This window comes from Uloborus diversus, chromosome 6 (genome assembly GCF_026930045.1).
Source record: "Uloborus diversus isolate 005 chromosome 6, Udiv.v.3.1, whole genome shotgun sequence".
Lineage (NCBI taxonomy): Eukaryota > Metazoa > Arthropoda > Arachnida > Araneae > Uloboridae > Uloborus > Uloborus diversus.
The window spans coordinates 25,877,082-25,901,240 of NC_072736.1; the positions used below are offsets into that span (position 1 = coordinate 25,877,082).

At 31.6% G+C, this 24,159-nt stretch overlaps 1 protein-coding gene across 1 annotated transcript in view; it reads right to left on the minus strand.

Moving 5' to 3' along the window:
* Window positions 1-24,159, minus strand: part of LOC129224288 (uncharacterized) — a 79,504-nt gene that overhangs the window by 4,489 nt on the left and 50,856 nt on the right. Inside the window, exons 5-17 of the mRNA XM_054858718.1 lie at window positions 23,603-23,785; window positions 22,492-22,588; window positions 22,171-22,395; window positions 18,885-18,957; window positions 16,919-18,081; window positions 15,648-15,708; window positions 13,996-14,344; window positions 13,309-13,343; window positions 12,855-12,916; window positions 11,907-11,969; window positions 10,659-10,814; window positions 7,326-7,442; window positions 2,899-3,141 (exon numbers count right to left, since the gene is read on the minus strand). Coding sequence (XP_054714693.1) covers window positions 2,899-3,141; window positions 7,326-7,442; window positions 10,659-10,814; window positions 11,907-11,969; window positions 12,855-12,916; window positions 13,309-13,343; window positions 13,996-14,344; window positions 15,648-15,708; window positions 16,919-18,081; window positions 18,885-18,957; window positions 22,171-22,395; window positions 22,492-22,588; window positions 23,603-23,785 — 2,827 coding nt within the window. The remainder of the gene's footprint in view (window positions 1-2,898; window positions 3,142-7,325; window positions 7,443-10,658; window positions 10,815-11,906; window positions 11,970-12,854; window positions 12,917-13,308; window positions 13,344-13,995; window positions 14,345-15,647; window positions 15,709-16,918; window positions 18,082-18,884; window positions 18,958-22,170; window positions 22,396-22,491; window positions 22,589-23,602; window positions 23,786-24,159) is intronic.

Genomic DNA, 24,159 nt, shown 5'->3' on the forward strand with positions numbered 1-24,159 from the left:
CACTCAAAAGGATAAAATAACTTTTCTGGGTCAGAAAGGACAATTTAAGTATTCCTGTAGTTTTCAATTATTCCTAGAAAAAGACTTCATAAATGAAGAAAAGTGTGGCTCAAGTCATGTAGAGAATGTTTTATCATTATCTAGCATTCAATCGTAAATTTGAGTGTTGAAGCATGCATATTTTTTTTAATGGGAAAGTTCGGCTTGAAATGAATTAAGCGCACTTTTCTTTGTTTGTGAAGTCTTTTTCTTGGAGTAATTGAAAACTACAGGAATACTTAAATTGTCCTTTCTGACCCAGAAAAGTTATTTTGTCATTTTGAGTGCATTATGAAAAGTGTTTAGTATTTTTTTTTAAAAATCTGTTATTTTAAAGTTTTTTTTTTCAAATAAAATTTTACTTTAGATTTTAATTTTTTTTAGCATTAAGTTGTGCCTTAAGATTAAACAAATCATTTAGTGAAACTCCAAAGTGGTCTAGTTGCGGTCTCTAAATGGTCTAGTTGCTGAGATATAAGCAAATGAGTGGTTGACAGCGTACAAGTTACTTGTGATAAAGATCCTAGAATGTCTCTTTACTTAGCTCCGTTATCGATTATTGGCACAGATGAGGATAAAAACCCGTAAGAAAGCAACGTCAATGAATAAATTTCATTATTGCTACAGAGAAGCCTTGATTCAAAATTTTCATCATGATTACTATTAGCATTAAATTTGCAAGGCAACAAAGTTTCTAACAATGGCATTTATATTTAAACATTTAATGGGGAAATTACATGAAATTTGCTATTTTCCATCATAACTGAAATAATAATTTTATTTCAGAATTTTAACTTTTCTGCGTTAAGTTGTGCCTTAAGATTAAGCAAATCATTTAGTGAAATCCAGAAGTCTCTAAGTGATCTAGTAGCTGAAATATAAGAAAAAGCGGACCCCAGATTACTCCGTGACAATCAGGCCAAGTATAATAAAAGTGCTTAAAACTAGATTTTTTTTTCTTTTCACATTTTCAAAGTTTAGACCTTCAAGAATAAGCCTCTAAGAGGATTTACGGAAATTCGAGTCATTTTCGGAGTTATAGTTAATTTTGTTAAAATAAAGAAAAAGCCAGCAAACGAGATCAGCATCGTGACAAACACTCCGAGGTACGAGTTTCCGAAGCTTCAAAAGAAGACAGAACTGCTCTCATGGCTGAAAGATCTGCCAAAATGTAGCTTTTGAGGTACAGTGCCCGCCGCTAAAAAAATCACTGGATTATAAAATCAGCCGCTTTTTAAAATCAAATCTGAAATAACAGAATCATTGCAATATCAAAACACGTAAAAATCATCCTTTAATGAAATCACTATCGCCGTTTTATAAAATCAACTTTTGGACATCAAGCATAAAAAAAATGACAAAGAAGCACCAAGGAGTGAGGGAATCGGTCTCAAAAGACGAAGAAATCACAGTGCCAAATTTGCCTCTTCAATAGATGTCAGAAAAGCGCTTGTTCATATACGATGCACTAGAGCAAATAGATAAATGTAATGTTGAACTCTACAAAACATTTTGTAAACTCTCAAACGATATTGAATCTTTGCTCTGCAATTCTGTAAACCAAACAAGAATAAGCCAATATTTTAAGACCTTTGTGCAAGCATAAGAAAATGTTTAGTAAAATGACAACTGTATTTGAAATACTTATAAATAAAGTAATTCATTCCATTTTTAAAGTACTGAAACTTCAAAACATTTAATTTACTTTAAATGTTTTTTTTTAAAAGGCATGCCGGTTTATAAAATCAGCCTCTTTATAAAATCAAATGTCCTCAGAACGAATGTGATTTTAATAAGCGGCGGGCACTGTATAGGAAGAAATAACGTATAAGGCAGGGAGGGCTGTTCAAAAAAATATAAATATAGCATATCATTAATCCGCTCAGACTGACCGAAATGTGACTGCAAACTTTAAATGCGTTTCTCTCGAAACTACTTTTTTCAATGCGGTTGACAAGATATCTCAAGTTCTAAAGCACCGATTTATTTGAAATTTGGTACAGACTTTCTTAATACTATCAATTTTGTCCTCATATAAGGGTTTCTGTATTTTTGTTTATTTATTATTTTTAAAAAATTACTTAAGTTGAAAAAAGGAGGCAAAAATGACCTTTTTTTTCAAAAAGACCATTTTATGCAATTTTTTTTTTTTTTTAACAAATCGGCTACATCCGGACAATTTAATATCCTTGTTTAATAAGAATCAACCTTAATTTCATGTTTCAGATCACCAGGAGTATTGGAATCGCGTCAATTAGTAGACACCTTTTTTTTTCTCGAGTCCCCACTTTGCCGGCCTCTACTGATTTCAATTTTGAATTTTTTTCCCACCATTATACACTGTGATACTTCTCAAGTTTAATAACAAACTGATAAAAAATTGCCACTAAAAATGTTTAGTTTTTTTTATTACGCCCACAAAATCGCCTCCAAATCGAGCTGCTATACTAGAATACCCCCTTAATAATATCATCAAAGAGTCAGGTTCATATAGAGTATAATTGAATAGAGAATATTCACACAAATTTTCAATTATTGGTCAAAAACTCTTTGAGCTAGAATGCTGAAATTTTGACATCTTCTTGAACAGTTTTACTAACATTTTATGACATAAAAAAGTGGATATTTTGACCGGTCTAAACTGGTTTCCTACCTATGAAATAGTCTAAAGACTTTCTCAAGAATCTACAACACATGATGCAGAGTCACACTGCTTCTGCCACCAGGAGAAATTGTATCAAAAACATTAATTTTTTTTTCTCCCATAAAATCTGAATATTGTTTAAATATATATTTCTCGCGAACTTTTTAAAGCAATATTATACCAAAGAAGAATTACAAAACTTCACTAATACTTACTGAAATATTCAATATTGAAATTGCATCAATACTGCTAAAAAATGCATAATCATTGTACACTGACATGTGTGCAGGCGGCTTCAGGACATCTTTCAGGCATCTAATCAGTAAGCCGGTTATGGCATGGTGAATTGAGATCACACCAGAAATTGTCAGAGTGACCAGAACTCGGATGCCTCCTTGGTGAGCTGTCGCTATGCGCACCAAAGACCCGTTTTGACTTTTAATTATTTCTTGCTCTTCCTAATTTAAAAATAAAAACACATTTTTTTCACAACATAATGAAATACATATGAACAATTTACAGACAAATGTTTTTAGAAGAAGTTGCACATTTTTATGGCTCTTATTAAAAACTATTAAAAGATATAAATGGGCATTCAGAGCTTGAAAGTGTAGGTCAAGATCAAAACCCTTTTTGATTAAAATTGAAGTGCTATCTAAATATTGTTATTGAATTTTCAAAATTATGACTCCAGTTTTAGTTTTATAATTAAATATATATATATATATATATATATATATATATATATATATATATATATATATATATATATATATATATATATTCTTGATCCACTTTAGCTCTGAATGCCTCATTTATGAACAAACTAGTGGTACCTGCACGGCTTTGCCCGTAATAGAAAAATTAAAAGGTGTTTTGGTTCGCCTGTATATTTGCAAAAAATTTATGGTGAATTTTCTCGCTAATTGGCTTGTACCCATATTACAGTTCCATGTTATGATAATTTCGTATCTCGCCAATTGGCTTGTGCCCATGTTACGGTTCCACGTTATGATAATTTCGTAATTTACTCGCCCATCTTGTGATATTTTTGTTCTTAAAATTGAACAGAAAAGGAACCACATCGAATTTTTGAAAAATCGCTTCGAGGTGCACACCCCTATGCTACAAATTAACTTTGTGCCAAATTTCATGAAAATCGGGCCGAACGATCTAGGCGCTATGTGCGTCACAGAGATCCAGATATCCTACAGATATTCAGACATCCTCTGGACATCCAGACAGAGAGACTTACAGCTTTATTATTAGTAACGAAGATGCAATGGACTTGAGTTACAGCGCGATTTTACTCACATGAAATAGGAACAAGAAGTTCTGTCCAGAACTAAACGAGCCTACTTTCCCATATACCCATACTACTTTCTACTACCTGATCAATATTCTCAAAAACAGCTAAAATCGCAAATTGTTTCAAACATTTTTTTTTTAATATCATAAGCTGATTTCTAGGAATAAAATATTCCTCACTCATCTTTAAAAAAAAAAAAAAAAAAAAAAAAAGCACCTTTCAAACAAAGCAGCTAATACATTTTTTTCCATTAAAAAAATTCTTTAACAGTTTTCAAAACGAAAAAATAATAATTAAAAATAATAAGCTTATTGAAATAAATACATTATATTAAAAAATCGCTTCTTTTTCCCCAGTTGCCAAAAATAATTTTTTAAATGAATTAATGCAATTAACAAAATAAATAAATACAATAAAATGTCAACTTAAAAAAATAATTTTCATTGTCAAAAAAAAAAAAAAAAATCGTCTGCGTATATCTTTATGTAGAAACATGAATGACTTCGAGTTTATTCGCCGAAAACTGAATGCCTAAATTAAAACTTTAGCGTGAAAATAAAAACAAGTCATATCAACAATAATTATTTCACAGTTAAAACCATAGCTGAGGAGTCAATCTCATGTTGGGATAAAGGAGTCGGAGTCGAATATCCAAAAATCGGAGTCAGTCATCTGTCCTCCGTGTATAAATTTTTGCCAAAGCTACGAAGTCAGAGTCGAAGTCGGGGAGTCGGAGTCCGATTAATTATCGGGCACAGGAGTCGAGTCGGAGTCAGAGTCTGGAGTTTGGCATCAAGAGCTGTTTCCAACAAAATTTGTTTGAAGTAAATCCGCCTTCAAGTACGGAATCTACATTGACTTTCAGTTTCCTCGTAGGCGCTAATGTTAAGGGATTTGAACTGTTCAAAATTGAATGGAAAATTGTTCAAATCAAAAAGATATTTTATATACAAGTTTTTCATCAAAAGTTTTTTCCTACAAAGTTTGTTTGAAGCAAATTCGCCTCACAGTTCGGAATTGCCTTGAATTTCCCCATAGGCGCTAATGTTAAATTTTTTTGAACTGTTCAAAATTGAACAAAAAATAGTTCAAATCAAAAAGTGAAATATGGGAATGAGGTTTACTCGCCGAGATCTTTCGAACAAAAAAAAGTTTGTTCGAATCGGACTATTCATTCAAAAGTTATTAGGGGGGACAGACAGACAGACCGACAGACAGACAGACAGACCGACAGACATTTTTCCCCATCTCAATACCCTACTTTCCAATTTTTCATTTTTCAATATTTATTTAATTATTTTACTTATTTTGATTTTTTTTTTTTTTGTTTTTCGCGATATTTTTAAGATGCATTAAGCCTTCTTTCATGCTTTTTTCTTCTTTTTCTTTTACTGGGAAAGTAGGCTAAAAACGGGAGTTTTTCACGATAGAAGTATCTTAGAGCTAACGCGAACTTCTGACCGGAACACGAGATACTTTGAAAGGGAAGTGAGGAGTGCAAGTTTCAGCTTCGTAATACTCTATTAAATATTGGCTTCATGAATGAGCTTTCAAAATTTCAGCCCCATTGAAGGAAGAAGTTTCCACACTGTATTAGTTCAAACCTTACTTTGTAAGGGCGTACGAATAACCGCTTTGTATTTTCCATTCACTTTTTTCATTCTACATGTGGAAGTTAATTAAATATAACGGTACTTTAGTGTGTTGCTTTAGCTAGAGCAAGTGAAGAGAAAGTTTCTTACAATTAAAGATAGATTCTGAGCATCGTAACAGTATTTTATGTTGAATGAGTTTTAAAAAAATAATACAGCATAAATTTAGTTATTTCTGTAAGTAACACTAACATATAGTTAAGGAATGGTTTAACAGTTTTAGCGGTTGTAAAAAAACAGTCAAAAACTTTGTACTATGGAATGAGTAAAACGAAAACAACGTGCATAAATTACAAATAAAGTAATAAAATTTTTAACTCTATTTTATTACTTTATTTGTACTTAATGCATGTTGTTGTCATTTTATGCAGTTTTAATGGTGTTCATAAATGTCTGAAAAAATTGCAAGTGTTTATCAAAACAATGTATATACAAGAATGTGGGGCAAAGTAAAATAGCGGGACTCAAAGTAACAGATGAAATATTTACCCGATTTTTATGCCCCACCTATTTGGTAATATTTTAACTATGTAGTAATACATATAGCCTACTTTTACCAGGAAAAAGTTATTTCTAAAGATCAAAGCATATGATAATACAAGCAATTTTCAAAAATTGACACTCATAGTGCAATATTTTGTTATAAATCAGTATTTTTTTTTACCATAAAATGCCAAAGCACTTGTTGTTAACATTTTAAATATTAATTGAGAACTACTAATATTCAGTGCAGTACTTAATAAATATTTTGCTTACTTTTATTTTAACTGTTTTGTTTAATTACTCAAGTGCAAGTGGGACAAAGTGAAATAGTTCATTTTGTTTACTCATTTAGTTGTTTATTATGTCACTTATGTATTCACAAATTTAACAAAAGAGCACGCTAATAATTAACACTAGTCTTAATGCAAACTAATTGTAGTAAAAAAGTAACTTGCACACACAAGCTTTTTATCTTCTGTACATTGTAGTATGAAAATTAGTTTTACGACGCTTGGAACTTTAATTAGTGGAAACTATTTTTTTTACATCTAATTCAAAAGTAATGTATCCCACCAATATTTGCTGTCCACAAATAGAGTTTCAGGGAACTTTAATGAGACTGCTGAATTTTGGACAAAAGTTGGGATTTAATTACTTCATTCAGTCAATATCTGCTTGGCTGAAATACATTTTGGCAGCAAAAACTTTGGCAACTGTAGAAAAAATTGTCAAGGATCTTAATAAATCATAGAAATCTAGAATGTGTTTTCAATTAATTTAGAAATCTTAATTTCAAACCATTTTGCATACATGTACTTTATTAATTTATATAACACACTGAAAATTTATAGAAAAGTTCGTCACAAAAAAATTGAAAAGGTAATAGAACTTTCCATTCCTTACAGTAACAAAGACTTGAGACTTATGGACATTGATAAGGGATCTTAATTTTTATGGCTGCGGCTACACCATCAATTGATTTTTATAATGTAATAAAAGAATTGCCATTTTTGATAGTGAATTATTTGATTATATTTTACGCAACTCTAACCACATTTAGTGTTAATCACATTACTAGACCTATGAAAGAGACAACTGTAAAAGTAAGAAAAAATGAATGAATAATTCATTAAACTACAACTGTATAACTAAATTTACATTACATCCACATTAAAAAGTATTATGCAAAAAATCTAACCTTCAAGTTAAGGGAGATTACGGATCCACCAGCAAGAGCAATATAGCACAGATTCCAGCCTGTACATATGCATGTAATTTTGTTTATGTGATGATATGTCTTCAATAATTTACCATCCTACAGATAAAAACAGTATTTTTTTTTTCAATGGAAATAATTATGAAATATACATAAAATAAAACTGCAAGTGAAAGTACTCCTTAATCACTATGCAAGTACAAATATAAATATTTATTAGTCAACTTTTGAAATCCCAAGGGACCGACCGAAACCTAAGAGTTATTGCAGTCGAGTTGTGGGAAGTTCCCACAGCCTTTTCAAGAGTTTCAGACAAAGGAATATTCAAATTATAAGGCCATATAGGGTCATTCATATAAGGCTTCCAGCTTTTGTGCATTATTTGTAAAAACAGTTTCGAGAAAAAATTACGATTCCTACTACTAAAATATACTTATGATGTTACATTACTTTAATCCTTTAACAATTACAGTAGAACTTCATCAATGTGGAAAAATAAGGGATCCAGGTCGTTCAAATTAATGAAAATACAGATTAAACAAAATAACCCATAAATTGAGTTAAGGTGCTAAAAAAACTATGTACAAAGTTGTGGTGTATCGAACTAATTGAACTCCGCTATCGTAATCGTAGTGACGTCAGAAGCCACTGACGTCACTGGGGAAAAACATCCTCTCGGAACAGAGGAGATCGGAACGAACTCCGGAGATGTGCGCATTGGCGACACACTCTGTCTTGTATATAGTATTATGTATATAGTAAATGTAGCAATTAGAATAGTAAAGTCTAGTATTATAATGTCTGAATCATCAATAATCCATTACATGTTCCAGCGAGCATAGGTTCCCTAAAAGGAACCATAACAAAAGTAAAAATTGTATTTTGAATTCAAGAGAATGAAATAGAAACATGCATTAGAGAAAATTACAAAACTACATAACAAAAACACAAAAATAGTACATTATTGCGCAACCTTACCTTTCATTTACAGTATGCACATCTAAAAGGCTGTCTGGTTTAATAGGGTCCAGAATAATGAGGGTTTACTTTAATCTATTTAAATTACCTCTTGATAAAATGATTTGCTTTAAAACTTTTAGTCAATTCTGGTTATAATTTACTAATTTCTTCAAAATAGTTTTACAATAAAATGTACTAAGTATTTTGTTCCTCTTTCCTGTTCTTTCCGGTTAAGTTTTCCCACTAGATGAAGACACCAGGTCTCTTTTTGATGAGGAACTGCACTAGGAATCTAATTTTGCCAGGAACACTCCAAGCTAAACAAGCACTTGAGGGATCATTTACGTGCCGCATAATTATATGACATGGGAACTGTCTGTTTTCTGCATCTTGAAAATCCACCAATAGGAGCCAGGTTAAGACCTGCATCTTTGGGTGTAAGCAGAGGCGGATACTGAAATTATTTTTGTTAGGGATCCTGGGAAAAGGAAAGAGCCCCTCTACAATGTTTCATAACAAAGTTTTCATGAATTTTATTTTAAATGTTTTTTTTAAGGATCACTTAAGGTCAATTAATCTACTTTTAAGTAGATAAATACTATGCAGTAATATTTATCTACTTTGATATTAATCTACTTTGAATGTGGATGCAAAATATCTTTATTTCAAGTCAATTAAAAATTAAACCCAATATAATTTCACTAAGATGCTAGAAAATAAGTAGTTTTAATTACAAACATTGTCATAGCAATTATAACACAAGGACGAGGTTATTAAATAAACCCATACCTCATTTGAGTTTTTATAAATTAATTTATATTGTGACTATAAAATATTACGTAATAAAGAAAATTATAGCTTTTACAGCATAAGTTTAATTGTAGAGTTCAGAAACTTTTTTTTCTAATTTCAAAGGAGTTTCAGATTGTTCTGAAAACCATAATATGAGATAACATTTTGATACTACATGTCGTTTCCATTTATATTATGGTTTTGCCAAGAAACTACCATGTGATTTCTTTCATTTTTCATTTTTTTTTTTTTTTTTTTTTTGAAAACTAAAGCTTTCTGCACCAAAATGACTCTTCTATGTAGGTCCATAGATTTTTTTTAATGTTAAATATTGATTCCATAAATGAAAAAATTAACGGGCAAATTGCGACATTACGTTCGTTTGAATTTGAAACCAGTGAGTTAAATGTATTTTGTCGCTCTTGCTATGATATCCAAGCTCTGGCCTCAGATTCCAGTATTATTTCTTTAGCAAACGAAAAAGCTTTTAAATAACGAATAAATACCTTTGTGCTGAAAATTAAAATAATCAATTATCCAACGTATTGAAATTAATTTGCATGTTTTGTGCTTCAATACGTTGGATAATTGATTCTTTTGATTATTTAAAAAACTTCTTCAAATATGCTTTGTGTGTGTTTTTTTTTTTTTTTTTTTGTATTCTTTTTAAGCAACTGTAAAAAAAAAAAAAAAAAATTATAGAGAAGTCAATTAAAAAATAATGTTCTTGTTGTTGCTTATCGTAATTCGTAAACAGAAACATCAGACCAAGTCCATCAACCCGTGTGCTTTCTAACTCTCCAAAACAGCAATTGGGTTGAAGTAGAGCAGAATCTCTTCACAATCGATGCAGGAAAAGATATGGGCAGGAGCGGCTTGACCCATACTGCATTTAGGACATTGAGGAAAAACTTCCGAGACCAGACACATGTCTTTGTGTTCCGAGTGTGTCCGCTTCATAGCTCGGCTAGTACCATTTGATCTTCTCTGCTGTTGTTTAGAGCGACAATTCAGAGTAAAAGTGATTCAGAATAATAGTTACAGCTTCAAGAGGTAAAATACCGTGAGGCACCAAAGGTTGAAGTCTTGACTTTGCCTCATGCCTGCAGACTTTAGCTGAGCATAATGGAGTGGCCTTCATGTCTTGGGTGACCCTACCACGAGAATACACTCCCGACGTTCTTCATCCACTCCGCCCAGGGCCACCCCCTCATCACGTTGAGACAGCCTGCTAGGACTTTGAGGGGGTATTAAAAAAAAATAAATAAATGGAATAGTTAAATTTATTTATTCCTTTGAGAGGGGCCCGTGTTTCCCCTAAAATCCACTGCTGGGTGTAAGAGAACAGAGTCTAACCCTAACTCTGTCGGCCAACTGTGACACGATAAATCTGCCACTGGGAGAAAGAAAGGTTTCTCAATAATTATCTTACACTTATGCTGAGCATCCTGCTTCTAAAAACGCATATTTTTGTTAATTATATTTTGCATGCAAATGGAAAGGAGTGGAATGTATATCCATAAGAACTTCATAAAAGCAATAAAATAATATACAAAAGCTTACATTTGCAGCAAATGTTGACACAATATTATTGCCTGAACACAAAGTAAAAAGAACCACTTGGTTTTGGGCACTGTCGAGTCGACCTCCTGCTCTATTCACACAGAGTTGGGATACATTTTTGTCAGTATGGTTGTAAGTAACAACTTCATTTATGTCCTGGAAAAAAAAATATTGCTTACATTTTTTTATTGTAACTGAAAAAGAACACAAATAAATAAGCTACCTGAAAAAATATATATTATTCTAGTTAATAAAAAAACGACAAAAAATAAATTTTGAGTACAGTTAAAGAAAGATATAGTGCACTAATTTAAAATACAGTTGATCTCTCTTAACACGATCACAGCTAAAAGGAACATTTTGTTCGTTAAGTTTGGTTTGCTATCCAATTACATTGAAATTTTTACATACGATACGTATAATAAAATCAAAGTCTCAGCTAAGATGAACAAAACTTTCTGACCTCTTTACTTGAAATGTTCATGGTTGAATACTGTAATTTTCTTTTTTAGAAATTATTCATCATTTGTTTAGGTAGTATAAGTCCCATTGTGTATCGAGAAGAAAATATTACATATTTTACATGGAAAATAAAGCCTGTATATTAGTTTACTCGTGGACATTTCAATTTACTCGGAGATAAAACTGCTCATCTTCCATTGTGGATTACAACCTTCTCCGCGATTGTCGATTATAATCTTCCTTTTTCAATATTTTCCAAAACCATTCACTGATAAGAAATAAACGATTTCTTTTTTCTGAATGTACTAATAGATTACATGCATTAGTAATAATATTTTCTAAATATATATGTAAGCATTTCTTTGTTTTTTCACAATATCACTCATTCACGGCTGTTACAAATAACGGTTAATATGAATAAATCCGTGGATTTTTGATATTTCATATTAACAGAGTTCAACTGCATATTTTTCATAATATTTGACTTCCTGGCTGTTGTTGTAACGCATTGTTCTTGTTGTGTTCTAGCAAAAGGTTCACAACTGGTGGTATGCCTTATTGTTTATTTTATTGATACTAGAAAGATTACAGCTTAATTCAAAGAACTAAGAATCATAATGAAGTGATTCATAATGTAGAATAAGCTTGATAAAAAAAAAAAAATTATTCTCTAACATTGTCGAGGCAGTGGATAGAATTGAGAATTGATGGCATTAACATATGCAATATTCAGACAGATTTGCCACAATTGTAAAACTACATAAGAAAATGAAATAGAAGACTCACATTTAAACAAAACCTTTTTGCAGTACAGTCGTTACAGCAAGTATATAAATAGCCTCCATAGACCTTAAAAATAAAGGAAAACGAATAAATGTCTGCAGACTTGCTATTTTTAAAATAATTACCAAAAATTGTAATTTCAGGGTAGTTTTAGCTACATTTGAAATCACAATAAGTAAATCGAAATTGAAAACAATAGCTTTAAGCTGGTGCTTGAATTATAAGATGAAAACTAGTTTAATGCCTATAAAAAGGGAAAATGTCCCACATTCACATTGATACTTTTACATCAGAAAGTAAAACTTTGTGAGCATAGCACTCCCAACAAATTTTTGGTTTATTGATAAGGAAAGTAAGAGAGACATACATAGCACTATCTCAGAATCTTCCACTTTTCTTTTTAAACAAAACAAAAGAAAAAAATACATTAACTTAATTGCTATAAAGTCATTTAGCATAAGACTTTCTAACATTGTTATAAAGTCATTTAGTTTTCTCTAGACATGCTTGAACTAATTTTAATCAAAAAGTATTTACCCGCTGATTGATCACCGAAAATTCGGCAATTATAAATATGGCCAATTACCGATTACTGCTACTCAGTGCACTCCTAATCTGTATGAACAAAGGTAAAAAAATTATTTAAAATTTTAAAAATTTAATTTGTTTCCCAAAATCATTTTCTATTCTTCGATTTTAGTTTTTCATCTACAAAACTGGCATAAAAAATTTCTTGTAAAACCCCAATGTAAGGTCACCAAAGAAAAAATATCTTCATACTCACATCATTACTTTGACGTTGTGTGTTTAAAAAAAATGCATAAATAACTGAGAAAAAGATTAATCAGTTACAAGGAAAATTTTGCCTAATTTTTTATATGCTGGCTTATTTCGCTAAACAATGAAGTACAGAAAAGAGAATGGCTATTTATGATTCTGAAAATGTTATACCTTCAGATAGTTGACAACTGTTTGGTGGGCAGAAAATGATTTTACGTCAAAAATTTTCTTTTCTGAAAAATTAAAAGTTGTTACACAATGTTATTAAATTAACATGCATATGTTTCATAGCAGATTAATACAAATAATAATTGCATTAATGAATGCAAGTAATCATTAACTATGACAAGTAAACAATATTAAAATAACACCAACAATTAGAATGCAGACACATATTTCAGATTACAAGGATATTTAAATTTAGCAATATTACAACAAATTTAGCCAAAGGTGTCCTCAAACAAAGAAACAATTGTCATTACATCTGGAAGTTATTAAAGTAATGGCAAAACTCAATGGGAATCAGTAAATGATGCCCACTGCAAACTTCACATTCAAAAAATAAATTAATACAATTTTATCAGAATTCAATTATTTCAAAATTTACCAAAATCATTATACTTACTTGAACTTGCAACTATGTTTGTAACCATATTGTGTCTATCAAAAAAAAAAAAGAAGAATGTATTATAAATAAGCTACTTGTATTAGCATTAAAACTTCAAACACAATTAATTTGATAAATTAAATGTCATGAGCTGAGGAAGAGAACATGCTGCTTGACCATGTTGTTATGGGACCTCAGCATCTTAATAACATAGAATAATAGATAACTATATTAAACAAATCAAAAGAGCAAAGGAAGAATTTAAGTCTTATAAATATTTAGCTGCATTTCTAACTAACCTTTTGGCTATAGTTCTGGTAAACTACAAAACTTATTGTTCACTTCTGAAAACACATTAAGCACAAAAGTTGTATCTGCATTTTTTACCAAATTAGAGTTACTGCCACCAGGTGGCTCTTTAGTCTTATATTCACATAAAATGATTAGTCTTATCTCATCTAATTACAATATTTTATGTTCGTTTGTCAATGTTAAATATCTTTCAACTTTTTTGAAAAAGTTGAATCTGAACCAAATACAAGGAGGCACAAAACTTCAATCGGGAATATCTTATTTTAAACTCAGTTGCAGATATGATTTTTGAGATTAGCACAGCAGTACATTCTTTGGAGTATGCCGCTTTATAAGTTGTGGTTATAAACTACCAAAATCATTTCCCAACAAAGTAAATTCAAAAATACATACTTGGAAACATTTACACTGTCAGAATTTTGTTCTAGATTTTCAGCTTCAAGATCAATTACAGGAAAATCATTATCTTTCACAACAGGATCTAAAATGCATACATCAGGTTCACTTCCCGGTGCATCATCATTGGTTCCATTTGTCTCTTCAAATAAATGATGATCTATGTCAGAATGCATTGAATCTGTCAAATTGACTGTAATATCTTTTCTGTCTTCTGGAATGTTGTATTGCGAAGGCACATTGTCTGGGTTGGAGTTTGTTGCAATGTCAGTAGTATTTTCGGCATAAGAATTCGATGAAGTTTCAGACGAACAAGGAAAAGATTCTGATTTTCTTCCTAAGACCACTGAAAACACAATTGCATTTTATAATTTTGAAGCATATACTCCTTTAAAAAATCATTATAAAAACAGAGCACAATATTGTGGAACAAAGTCACACGATTAATGATGAAATAAATTGATTTAAAAAAAAAGTCAGAGTAGTTAATATACTGACTGATAATAAGTTTCCTAATCTGCAAGGAAACTCTGCCAGAACAAATGCTAAATCAATGATTGTAACCTATTTCCCGATCTTAGACTTGTGCGTGCCTTGTGTCATGAAATGACAAAGTTCCTTTTTCCTTTGGTTGTCTGTTGTTCTAACATCAGGAAATATGCATCTCAAATGCATGTATTGAAATCTATGCAAATCAAATCACTCTGGCTGACTATATATAATGTTTTGAAAGCTCAGATGCTCTGCCTCTCTTTAAGGTGCCATATTTTTAGTTTCTTGGTAAGCCGAGTCGGCTGTTTGGCGCAATGCTCTCAAATGGACATTTTAAAATTGTAAACTTTATCAGCAAGCTTAACGTTTAAATTAATTGAACCTCTAAATTAATTGAACCTCGATTAGATAAATGACTCTTTATAAGTCAGATTGCAAATTAATCAATAATGGTTTTGCAAGTTTACTAAATCATTAATGCTTCAGAAAAAAATATTTCCCAATTTGATATTTCATATGTAAATAGCTCGCCGAGGAAATCATTGCATAATCTCCACCATGGAGAACAATAAATCAAGTTAGTTTCAACTACAAGTATTGTTTTCTGCATATGACTCCAATTACACACAGCATATTAAAGGGCACTAAATAAATTAGTTGTTGGTGCGGTAACTTCATTTGATTAAATCTCAATGCACAAGTTATCTGCAATAACCAATTCTGAAAAAGTGCAACACAAAGAATCTTTTGTGATAAGAAATTGGAAACATGAGATATTTAAACATCTAACAAACTGATCAGAAATGACATTTACAACTGAAAGTTAAATAAATATGTTACAACATGTACAAGCTTAATGAATGACCTTTAAGCATAAAGGCTTAATGACCTTTGTGCTTGAAAATTAAATGAATGAATTTCCAATGTTTTGATGCACAAAAATTTCAAATTATTGCAAAAATTGCATTTGCAATTTGCATTTGCAATTTTTGTGCATCAAAACGCTAGTAATTCATTCTTTAAATGTAAAAACTTAGTTCGGTTAAATATAAGCATGTATCAGAGATGGAATCAAATTTTGTACCCCCTATAAATTTAAAATCTAAAAACTATATTTATCATAAAATTCATACACATCCAATACAAATGACTCATACCTTGCATTAATTGTATCACATTATTTCGTTTTATTCTCAATTCTTCCTCTTTTGTTTGATACTATAAAAACAATCAAACATTATTTCTGCTGATATAATAACAGTACAACATTTACTTTTACAGTAAAATCACATGACAAAGAATATCAATACGACAAAATATCCATTTCAAAATCCTTTTTTAACTACCATTTACAATGTTTGATTTCCATCACAAAAAATAAAACTTTGCAGTCAATTGAAGTTTGTTGTAATGGGACTTAACTGCATATGCATTAAGTATATTTATGTAAAGTAAAATTTCTCAGGAGCAACCACCTACAGTTTAATGGAAGATTGGTGGATAAGAGGAGTAGTTGCCAAGATAAGTGTCACCTGAAGCAATAAAAAGCAAAGGGATGTAAACTGAAGAACCAAAACATTATAACCACTCTCATATTTTTAAATGAACTCATCTGGATGACGTGATGGGCATCTGATCATTAAGTGTGAATGATATTTTACTAAATCTTCTAAGTGCAATCATTCTTACACTTACTTCTGCGAGTATGGACAAGCGATGGCGAGTTTCTAGGACCTCCACGAGGCTTTGGGGAAAACATTATAATAATAATTCAAAGACTTTCAAGGTTTTCCAGGTTACCATGCACTTTTCCTTGCCATTTCCATTTTTTTTTTTAATTTTTAACTATTTTTATAACTTTTGCTTAGAGAAATTTTGAGCAGAACTACTAGAGGAGTGAAACTACCCCTCCCTCCGTATGGCTAGTACATTTTGTTTAACAAATCCATGTTTTAAGTAATTCTTTTTGTTCAAAATTTTTATTTCAAACTAAAATGTGATTTTGCTTTCATAAGTCACCATAACTAAATGCTTGTACACATTGAATAAAAAATAAAAAAAATAGCCCCATCAATAGACAGTTAAACCAGCGGTGTAGTCAAGGGGGGGAGGGATGTCAAGCGACAATACCTTCACTTTTTATTTCAACTTCAGCAACACCCACTTTTTATGTCCACTCTTTTTACTGCCAATAACTCTTACTGTTTAGGGCATGAAGGCATGTTAAGACAGAGTTGTGCTTATCAATTTTCCTTTTTTTTTTTTTTTTTTGAGGAATGAAATATAAAGATTATAAGGTAAAAAATACAGTTACATGAATAAGGAACAGATGAACTCTCATGTACTAATGCCTTCAACTAATCACAAAGGAAAAATAAAAATATCATAATATAAAAGGAAATAGTCACATGAAATAAAGAAGTCAAACCTGTAATTTTTTACTCCTCCATTCTTCTAATATCCTTTGATGATAACCAATTTTTTCATCAGCAAGTAACAAATTTTTTTTAACATCTGTTTCCATCGATGACAAAGTTTTCAGTTCTTTTACCAAATCTTCCATTTGAGGGTATACCACCCCTTCATCACATTCTGGTAACCTTTCAGTTTTTATGACTTCTGATGTTTCTTTGGGAAAAGGTTCTGAAAAGGTTTCTGGGTTTATGTCTTGCTCTTGGTAAAGGTTTGAAACTCCTTCTGACACAACAGGTGCATGACTATCAATTGGTCTCTGAACTGGATTTGAATTATGAGAACCTGCAGATTCAGGTTGACTAATATCTGGTCTCTGAATTGAATTACAAGAACCTACACGTTCGGTTTGACTAACATCTGGTCTCTGAGCTTGATTATGTGAACGAACACATTCTGGTTGACTAACATCTGGTCCCTGTGCTAGATTACATGAATCAACCCATTCCGGTTGAATAACATCTAGTCCTTGAATTGTATTACAAGAACTTACACATTCTGTCTGATTAAGATCTGGTCTCTGAGTTGAATTAGAAGAACCTGCACAATCGGGTTGATTAAGATCTGGCCTCTGAGTTGGATCACGAGAACCTGCACATTCAGGTTGACTAAGATCTGGTTTCTCAACTGGATTACATGAACCAGCATAAACAGGTTCACCAACAACTGGATTATCTGGACTTATACTTTCTGGTAAACTTTCATTTACATCAGCTGATCTTTCAGTGATATCAGCTGGTGCTTTGTTTTTATCACCTAATGATTTCGGTTGAAAACTCAATGCATTAGGAGCATTTAAAACAGAATTTGAAGAATGTTTAGACACCTTATCTGTGTTATCTGATCTTGAATATGGTATCTTTATTAAATTAGTTTCATAAGCTTGGTTCAAAAAGTTACTCTCAATAAGTGCAGACATCTGTTTCATGGCGGGATCATTTTCACATGCTTTCACCAATACACTGGGATCAACTGATTTTATCACATCAATCAAAGGATCATCATACTCTTGCTTCACTTTGATACTGCCACTAGCAAACAAATCAATCAAAGAGTCTACTGATGAAATGGCAGTTGGAAGGCCCATATTTTGAAGTTCTGAGGATCTAGGTTGTTCTTCTAGGAGGAAAAAAGAATAACATTAAGTAAAAAGGATTTTAAAAAAAAGCATTTTAAAAAGTAATAAAGAAATAACTGGAGCATTTGTTTACATTTTATAAGATTTGTGTAAAAGAAAGTCCTTCACATGCCAGTTTTCAAATAACTGTAGCGATAGAAGTCAGTCAAAGGGGATAGCAATGCTAATCATGCTTGAGGACATTTATTTCAAAATTGACTTTCTTTCAGGTTGAAAACAACAGAGAGCAGAGGCGGTGATTGGAACTAAAAAAAAGGAGGGGGAGGGGCAAAAAAAGGGGGCAAAATAAAAAGAACAACTAAAAGTCATTGGATTGGTAGGGACAGCAAAAAAATGAAAGGGGGAAAAAAGTACAAAATCTTGCTAAGGCTGGTTTTGAGAGCATATGAGTGGCAACTGATGCAAACCTAACAGCATAACTCACGTTTTTCACTTAGACATGAATTAGACTTGCATTATTTACTTATATTATCAAGTATTTCGAGATGTCACAAACACTTGGTAATAATTTCATTAAGCAAGTATGGCTTTTTTTAGTAAAACAATTGGTTTACTAATATCCAAACAATGAATACATAAACTTAAAGTTACTGCTTGTCCTAAACAATGTTTCGTAAACAAATATACAAAGTAAAACAAATAATTATCATCTGAAAATGTTGACACTTTTGCTTTTTTTAAAAACCCCCTCCTTGAATTGTTGACTCAGACAGAGAGTAAATGAAACACATATGAACATTAGGTTTAATAGATGACAGATCACAATATATCTTAAACTGCCTACCATAAGAATCTAAAGGTTCAGCTTTAACTCGTGTTTCATTCTCAGAAGCAAGTAGATCCTCTATGGCATTATTCTACAGAAAAAATAATAGGCAACAAAATATTAAAGAAGAAAAATACAAAACAGACAAATTGTTATAGCTTATAACCTATTTATCCTTTTCAAAAAATAAATAACATAATAATAGTAAATAAATAAATATGATAATAAAGGATTGGTTGATTTCTTACTGTAAGCTTCCGTCATTAAACAATTTGAATCGCCGGAAGTGCTTGGAGCTTCGGGGGTGTCACCTCAGTTTGTGTTTAGATAACATAATTCATACACAAAATTTGAAAAATTTTCAAGGAGTATTCTAGAACTTTTCAAGGATAAAATGAGCTATCCCAATGACTAGTTAGAACTTTTTCAAAGTATGAAATTTTTTGCAGTAATAAAATAAGAGCTGTTTTTGGTTCTAGTTGATATAAAAGTTTCGGCATTTAGACTACACCTTTTACACCATACTAATAACACTTCTAAATCAATCTTTAATGGAGGGCAGCACAGATCAGATCAACAACTGACACAAAACATTAAATGTGTAATATTTCATATATATATATATATATAAAATAAAGGCCAATGTCAGACACTGAGTAATTTGAAATTTTCTTACAAGTGATATGGAAATTCGTTTGAAAATGTTGCTGTGATGACATATCAGGAAACAGATGTTGAAATATGTTCCCAATGCTAGTTTGTTTCATACAAAACCTGATTTTTGAATCTTAAAGGGGGGAAACCAGTTTAGGAGGTTTAAATTTTAGTGTTTCTAGTGAATTTTTTCAACAGGAATGAAATAATCAGAATTTCTTTAAACTTGGAGGATATTTTATTCATCTTTTGAAGCACACCTTGTAATTTTTTGAAGTAACTTCTACCAAGAAGCTGCTGTGCATGGGCAGTCGTCATCAAAGCTTGTTGCTGGTGCCCAAGCCACAATTTTTGTCTGTAATCATTATAATTTTTCTTTCTCCTATATAACATATTTCCAAAGAATATGAACCTAATTGTGATCAAAAAAGTTGAAAATTGCACATTTATGAGATGTTTGATTACAATGTAATGTTCTTCTACCATTTTTTTCACATTTCTTGCATTAAAAAAAAAAAAATTTATTATTAATATCATCACAGAGTTAGGTTCATGTAGAGTAATAATATTCACAAATTTTCAGAACGATTGGTCAATAACTCTTTGAGCTTGAATGCCCACCAGTTCAAAAAATGTTGTTTCGAGAAAAACACGTTCGAAAAAAAGTGCTGTGAACATTTTCAAATCTAAAGTCACTTTAAGTGCTCGGAACTAATTGGAAATTTTCACTGAGACTTTGGCAAAATATTCTTGAATAGTTTTACTAACATTTTATAACATTAAAAAAAAGTGCATTTTTTGACCCGTCTAAACTGGTTCCCCCCCCCCCCCCCCTCCTTTAATGCCCACAAAAGTTTGACATCTAATTCATCATTTTTAGCCTAAAGTGTGCTACTATTAGAAGAAGTCAATTCGCTAAATAACAGCGCTGTATAGCTGTGGTCAATTATTTAATAATTTAAATCAAATTTTCAAAAAATAAAGAAATGAGCAGATTTAAGGCAGCATATGTTAAAACAGCTTTGAACTTAAAATAATTGAAAAATTCAAAAGATGCTAAAGGATTGAAATCTCAGACACTGCAGGCAATTTTCAAAGAAGCATGAGTTTGAGGCTGACAAGATTTCAAAAATGAGATTTTTTATCAAACGAATCATTAATTGCAAAAATTCAGTTAAGTGGAAGTCTTACATGAGTCAATTCTTCCATGTCCTTCAATTTAAATTTTCAGAGTACACAAATAAATTTGGAGAAACTCCATGAAAAATGGTGGCAAAAAAATTTTAACGAGTTTTTTAATACAAATATAAATGTGAAGACCAGCAACAGGCTTTGGGCACAACTAGTCTGAGTAGGTCTATAGTCCGCAATGAAGATCAATGGCCCTTTTAAGCTATCTACCCCCTTACTCATTATAGCCTCTTCCATGGACGTAGTCAGGCTTTCCGTTTGGGATAGTTATTACATTCAGGGTTGGCAAGTTTCTGCCGTGGCGGTTAAAACCACTGGTAGAAACCGGTTAAAACCGGCATGGCAAAAACCAATTTCTGCCACATTTGCGGCAGAAACTGGCAAAAATTCACAAAATGAAAAAAAAAAAAATTAAATTATTGACATGCAATAGGAAGTGCATGGAAAAAATAATTATTAACCAAAGCTCAATTTAATTACGATATTACCACAATTTAAAATCAAATGTTACATTGTTTGGACCCTGCAGTTGTTTTCTAAGAAAAGGTGGTTTCTAAAATCTAAACAGTTTCTCAATCTAATATGTACAAATGAGAAACTTTAGAATATTCCTGCAACAGAAGAGCTAGCAGGCAATGCATGAAGGAACAAGCAATGTTCGTGAAACTTTCATCTATTGTATTTTTTTTTTTTTTTTTTAAACTGGTCCACCATGTAGTAACTGGGGTAGTGGGAGAAATTCAACTGGAAAAATAAGTTTCGAGAAATAGGGCCAATTTGTTTCGCAAATCTGTGACATAAGGTACAAAATCTATGTTAATATTGGCAAGTAAAATTCTGGCCCTTTCTTCTTGAAGCACATGATAATTTCGATCACAAACAATTTAGATGGAGCGTATAAGTGAGCAAATTAATATCAGACATGCCTTTTAATTTTGTATGTGGCTCCTCTTTCCTGAGCACCTATATGATTTTTCGTCCTTTGTTAGATTAACCCAAACATTACGAGCATCTGCAATTGAAAAGTCCCCTTCTCAAACTAAATCAAGGGCATTAGCATAGGATTTTATTTTTTTAAATGATGAAATGAAGTTTAATTTTTTAGTTTACTTAAACGAATATCATTTAGCAACCACTTAAGTAATTAAAGTTGCTTTTAAGTTTTTGCCAGTTTCTGCCGGTTTTTACCGGTTATAACCAGTTTCTGCCACTGGCACGGCAAAAACTAGTTTCTGCCGGCAGAAAGCCAACCCTGATTACATTACACTTTTCTGTTATGCTTTAATAACTAAGAGAAACATTACTTGTTCCATTAAACTTCAAAAATCAGAAAAAATCAAAACATTGACGAAACAGCATTGGCTTTTCACAGATTCTAGTAATAATGAACAGCAGCATTAATGCTGCTTTAATAGTTATCAACAGGTAATAATATCAATAATAAATCTTAAAAACTTACTTTAGTGAATGGTGACTGTAATAACAAATGGTGAAACTGTGATGATGAATCTAAGATTGTTGACATAGCTGAAGAAACCAGCATTGATTTTTGAAAACAGGATGTCTCTGTGCTCTCTTCACTCTGATGTTCAAAATTGAGGACTTGATTTATAGTATCATCAAAGCAACTAACATCAGAACATCCCTTTTTACGACTTTTTGATTGTGAATTGTTTCTTTTTCTCTTCTTAAGAATGTCAAAATCCTTGTCAAAACTGGGATTTATTTCCGAGTCATTTGATTTTGAAAGAAAAGAACTTTTATCCTTGTTTTTACATACAGTTCCCCCTTTAAAGGTAGAATCAGAGTCCATTCTAATGTCTTCTGGTTCATTTGATTGATGTAGATTTATTTCCTCACTAATTTCTTCAGAGGAACTGTGAAATAATTGATCACAAGAAGTAACAGAAATTCCATCATCATGCACATCAGAACTCACATTTTCTTTCAAAACATTATTTTTATCAGTTATTTCCAAGCAACCGGACTGTATTTTCAATCTAGTCAGGTTCTGTTTCTTTTTTGATCTATGTAGCTGGTGAAGCAAGTGACCAACAACAGCTTTATCCTTTTGTGTGGATGGAAACACAAATCGAGTAGCATTGTGCGCCACTTTGTCGGCAAGTTTTTGTTCTTCTACTTTTTCACCATCGGCGGTTTCAGATAAATTACAAGAATCTTTCAATGCTTCAGGGGAACTAAACTGTTTTTTCAAATTTTCAATTTTGTTAAAAGGTGAAGTTGATTTGGAGCCTAGGGGAGATTTTAAATTAGAAAAAGATTTGTTTCTTAAGGAAATATTAGAATTTGGAGATTTAAAACTGAAAGAAGGTCTAGAATTTGAAGGTGATCTGGATGAAGATTTAGAATTTGAAGGAGATTTAGAATTTGAAGGAGATTTAAAACTGGAAAGAGATTTAGAATTAGAAGGTGATTTAGAACTGGGAGAAGATCTGGAATTTGAAGTTGATTTAGAACTAGAAAAGGACTTAGAGCTGGAAGGATGCTTAGGACTCCCAGAAAGTTTCAAGCTTGAACGAGATCTTGAAACTGAAAAATCTGTTTTAGATTCATCTGAATTACAAGAAGATAAATCAGTAGGTGTATCTGCAAGTTTAATTTCAATGCATGAAGTTTGTCTGTCAGATGTTTTATAAGTTGCATCATTGAAGTTAGGTTTATTGAAATGTTGATCAAAGCCATCCTTTCTATAACTGAAAACATTTTGATCACACTCAATGTAAGACCTAGTATTGTAAGACCTAGAGGAATAGTAAGGTCTTTTATCCCAGTATCCGTAATAGGAATGATTTTCATAAAATGAATCTTTGGTTCGGTACTTTCCTGAATTATAATGGCGATCTGAGTAATTAGGACCGTCATCAAAGTACCTTGAAGAAAACTGTTTTCTTCCTTGAAAGTTAGGTGAATAATTGTGCGTATTTTGCTGACTTATATGACTTGGAATATTAGTCTCATGTGAGGAATGTTTAGACACATTTTCATGTGAAGTCATCCTGCCAGAATCCACATGTTCAGTTGCTTCTTTCTTAGTTTTTCCACTAACATCCATCCTAGGGAGAAAAAAAATTTAAAATATAGCCTTGTTAGTTTTCCCCTTTTGTTTTCTTTTTAAAAATAAATTATGAATCATTTCAACATTTAAACTTTGCTATTTAATATACTTACATAGTTAGTCATGTGCAATAGTGAATAGTGGATCCTCTAACTTTAAGGAGGCGGACAACTCATACTAGCCTGCTTGGTAACAAACAAGTACAAAAAAAAGTCAGAGTTTCTATTACCTTAAGGACAGCTTTATAGAAAAGCACAATTGTAGTTTTTTTTTCGAAATAAAAGCAATGAGTTTAACCAGTGGCGTTCTTAAGGAGGGTCCCACACGGTGATATTTTCTGGTATCACCCCCCCCCCCCCACCCCAACAAAAA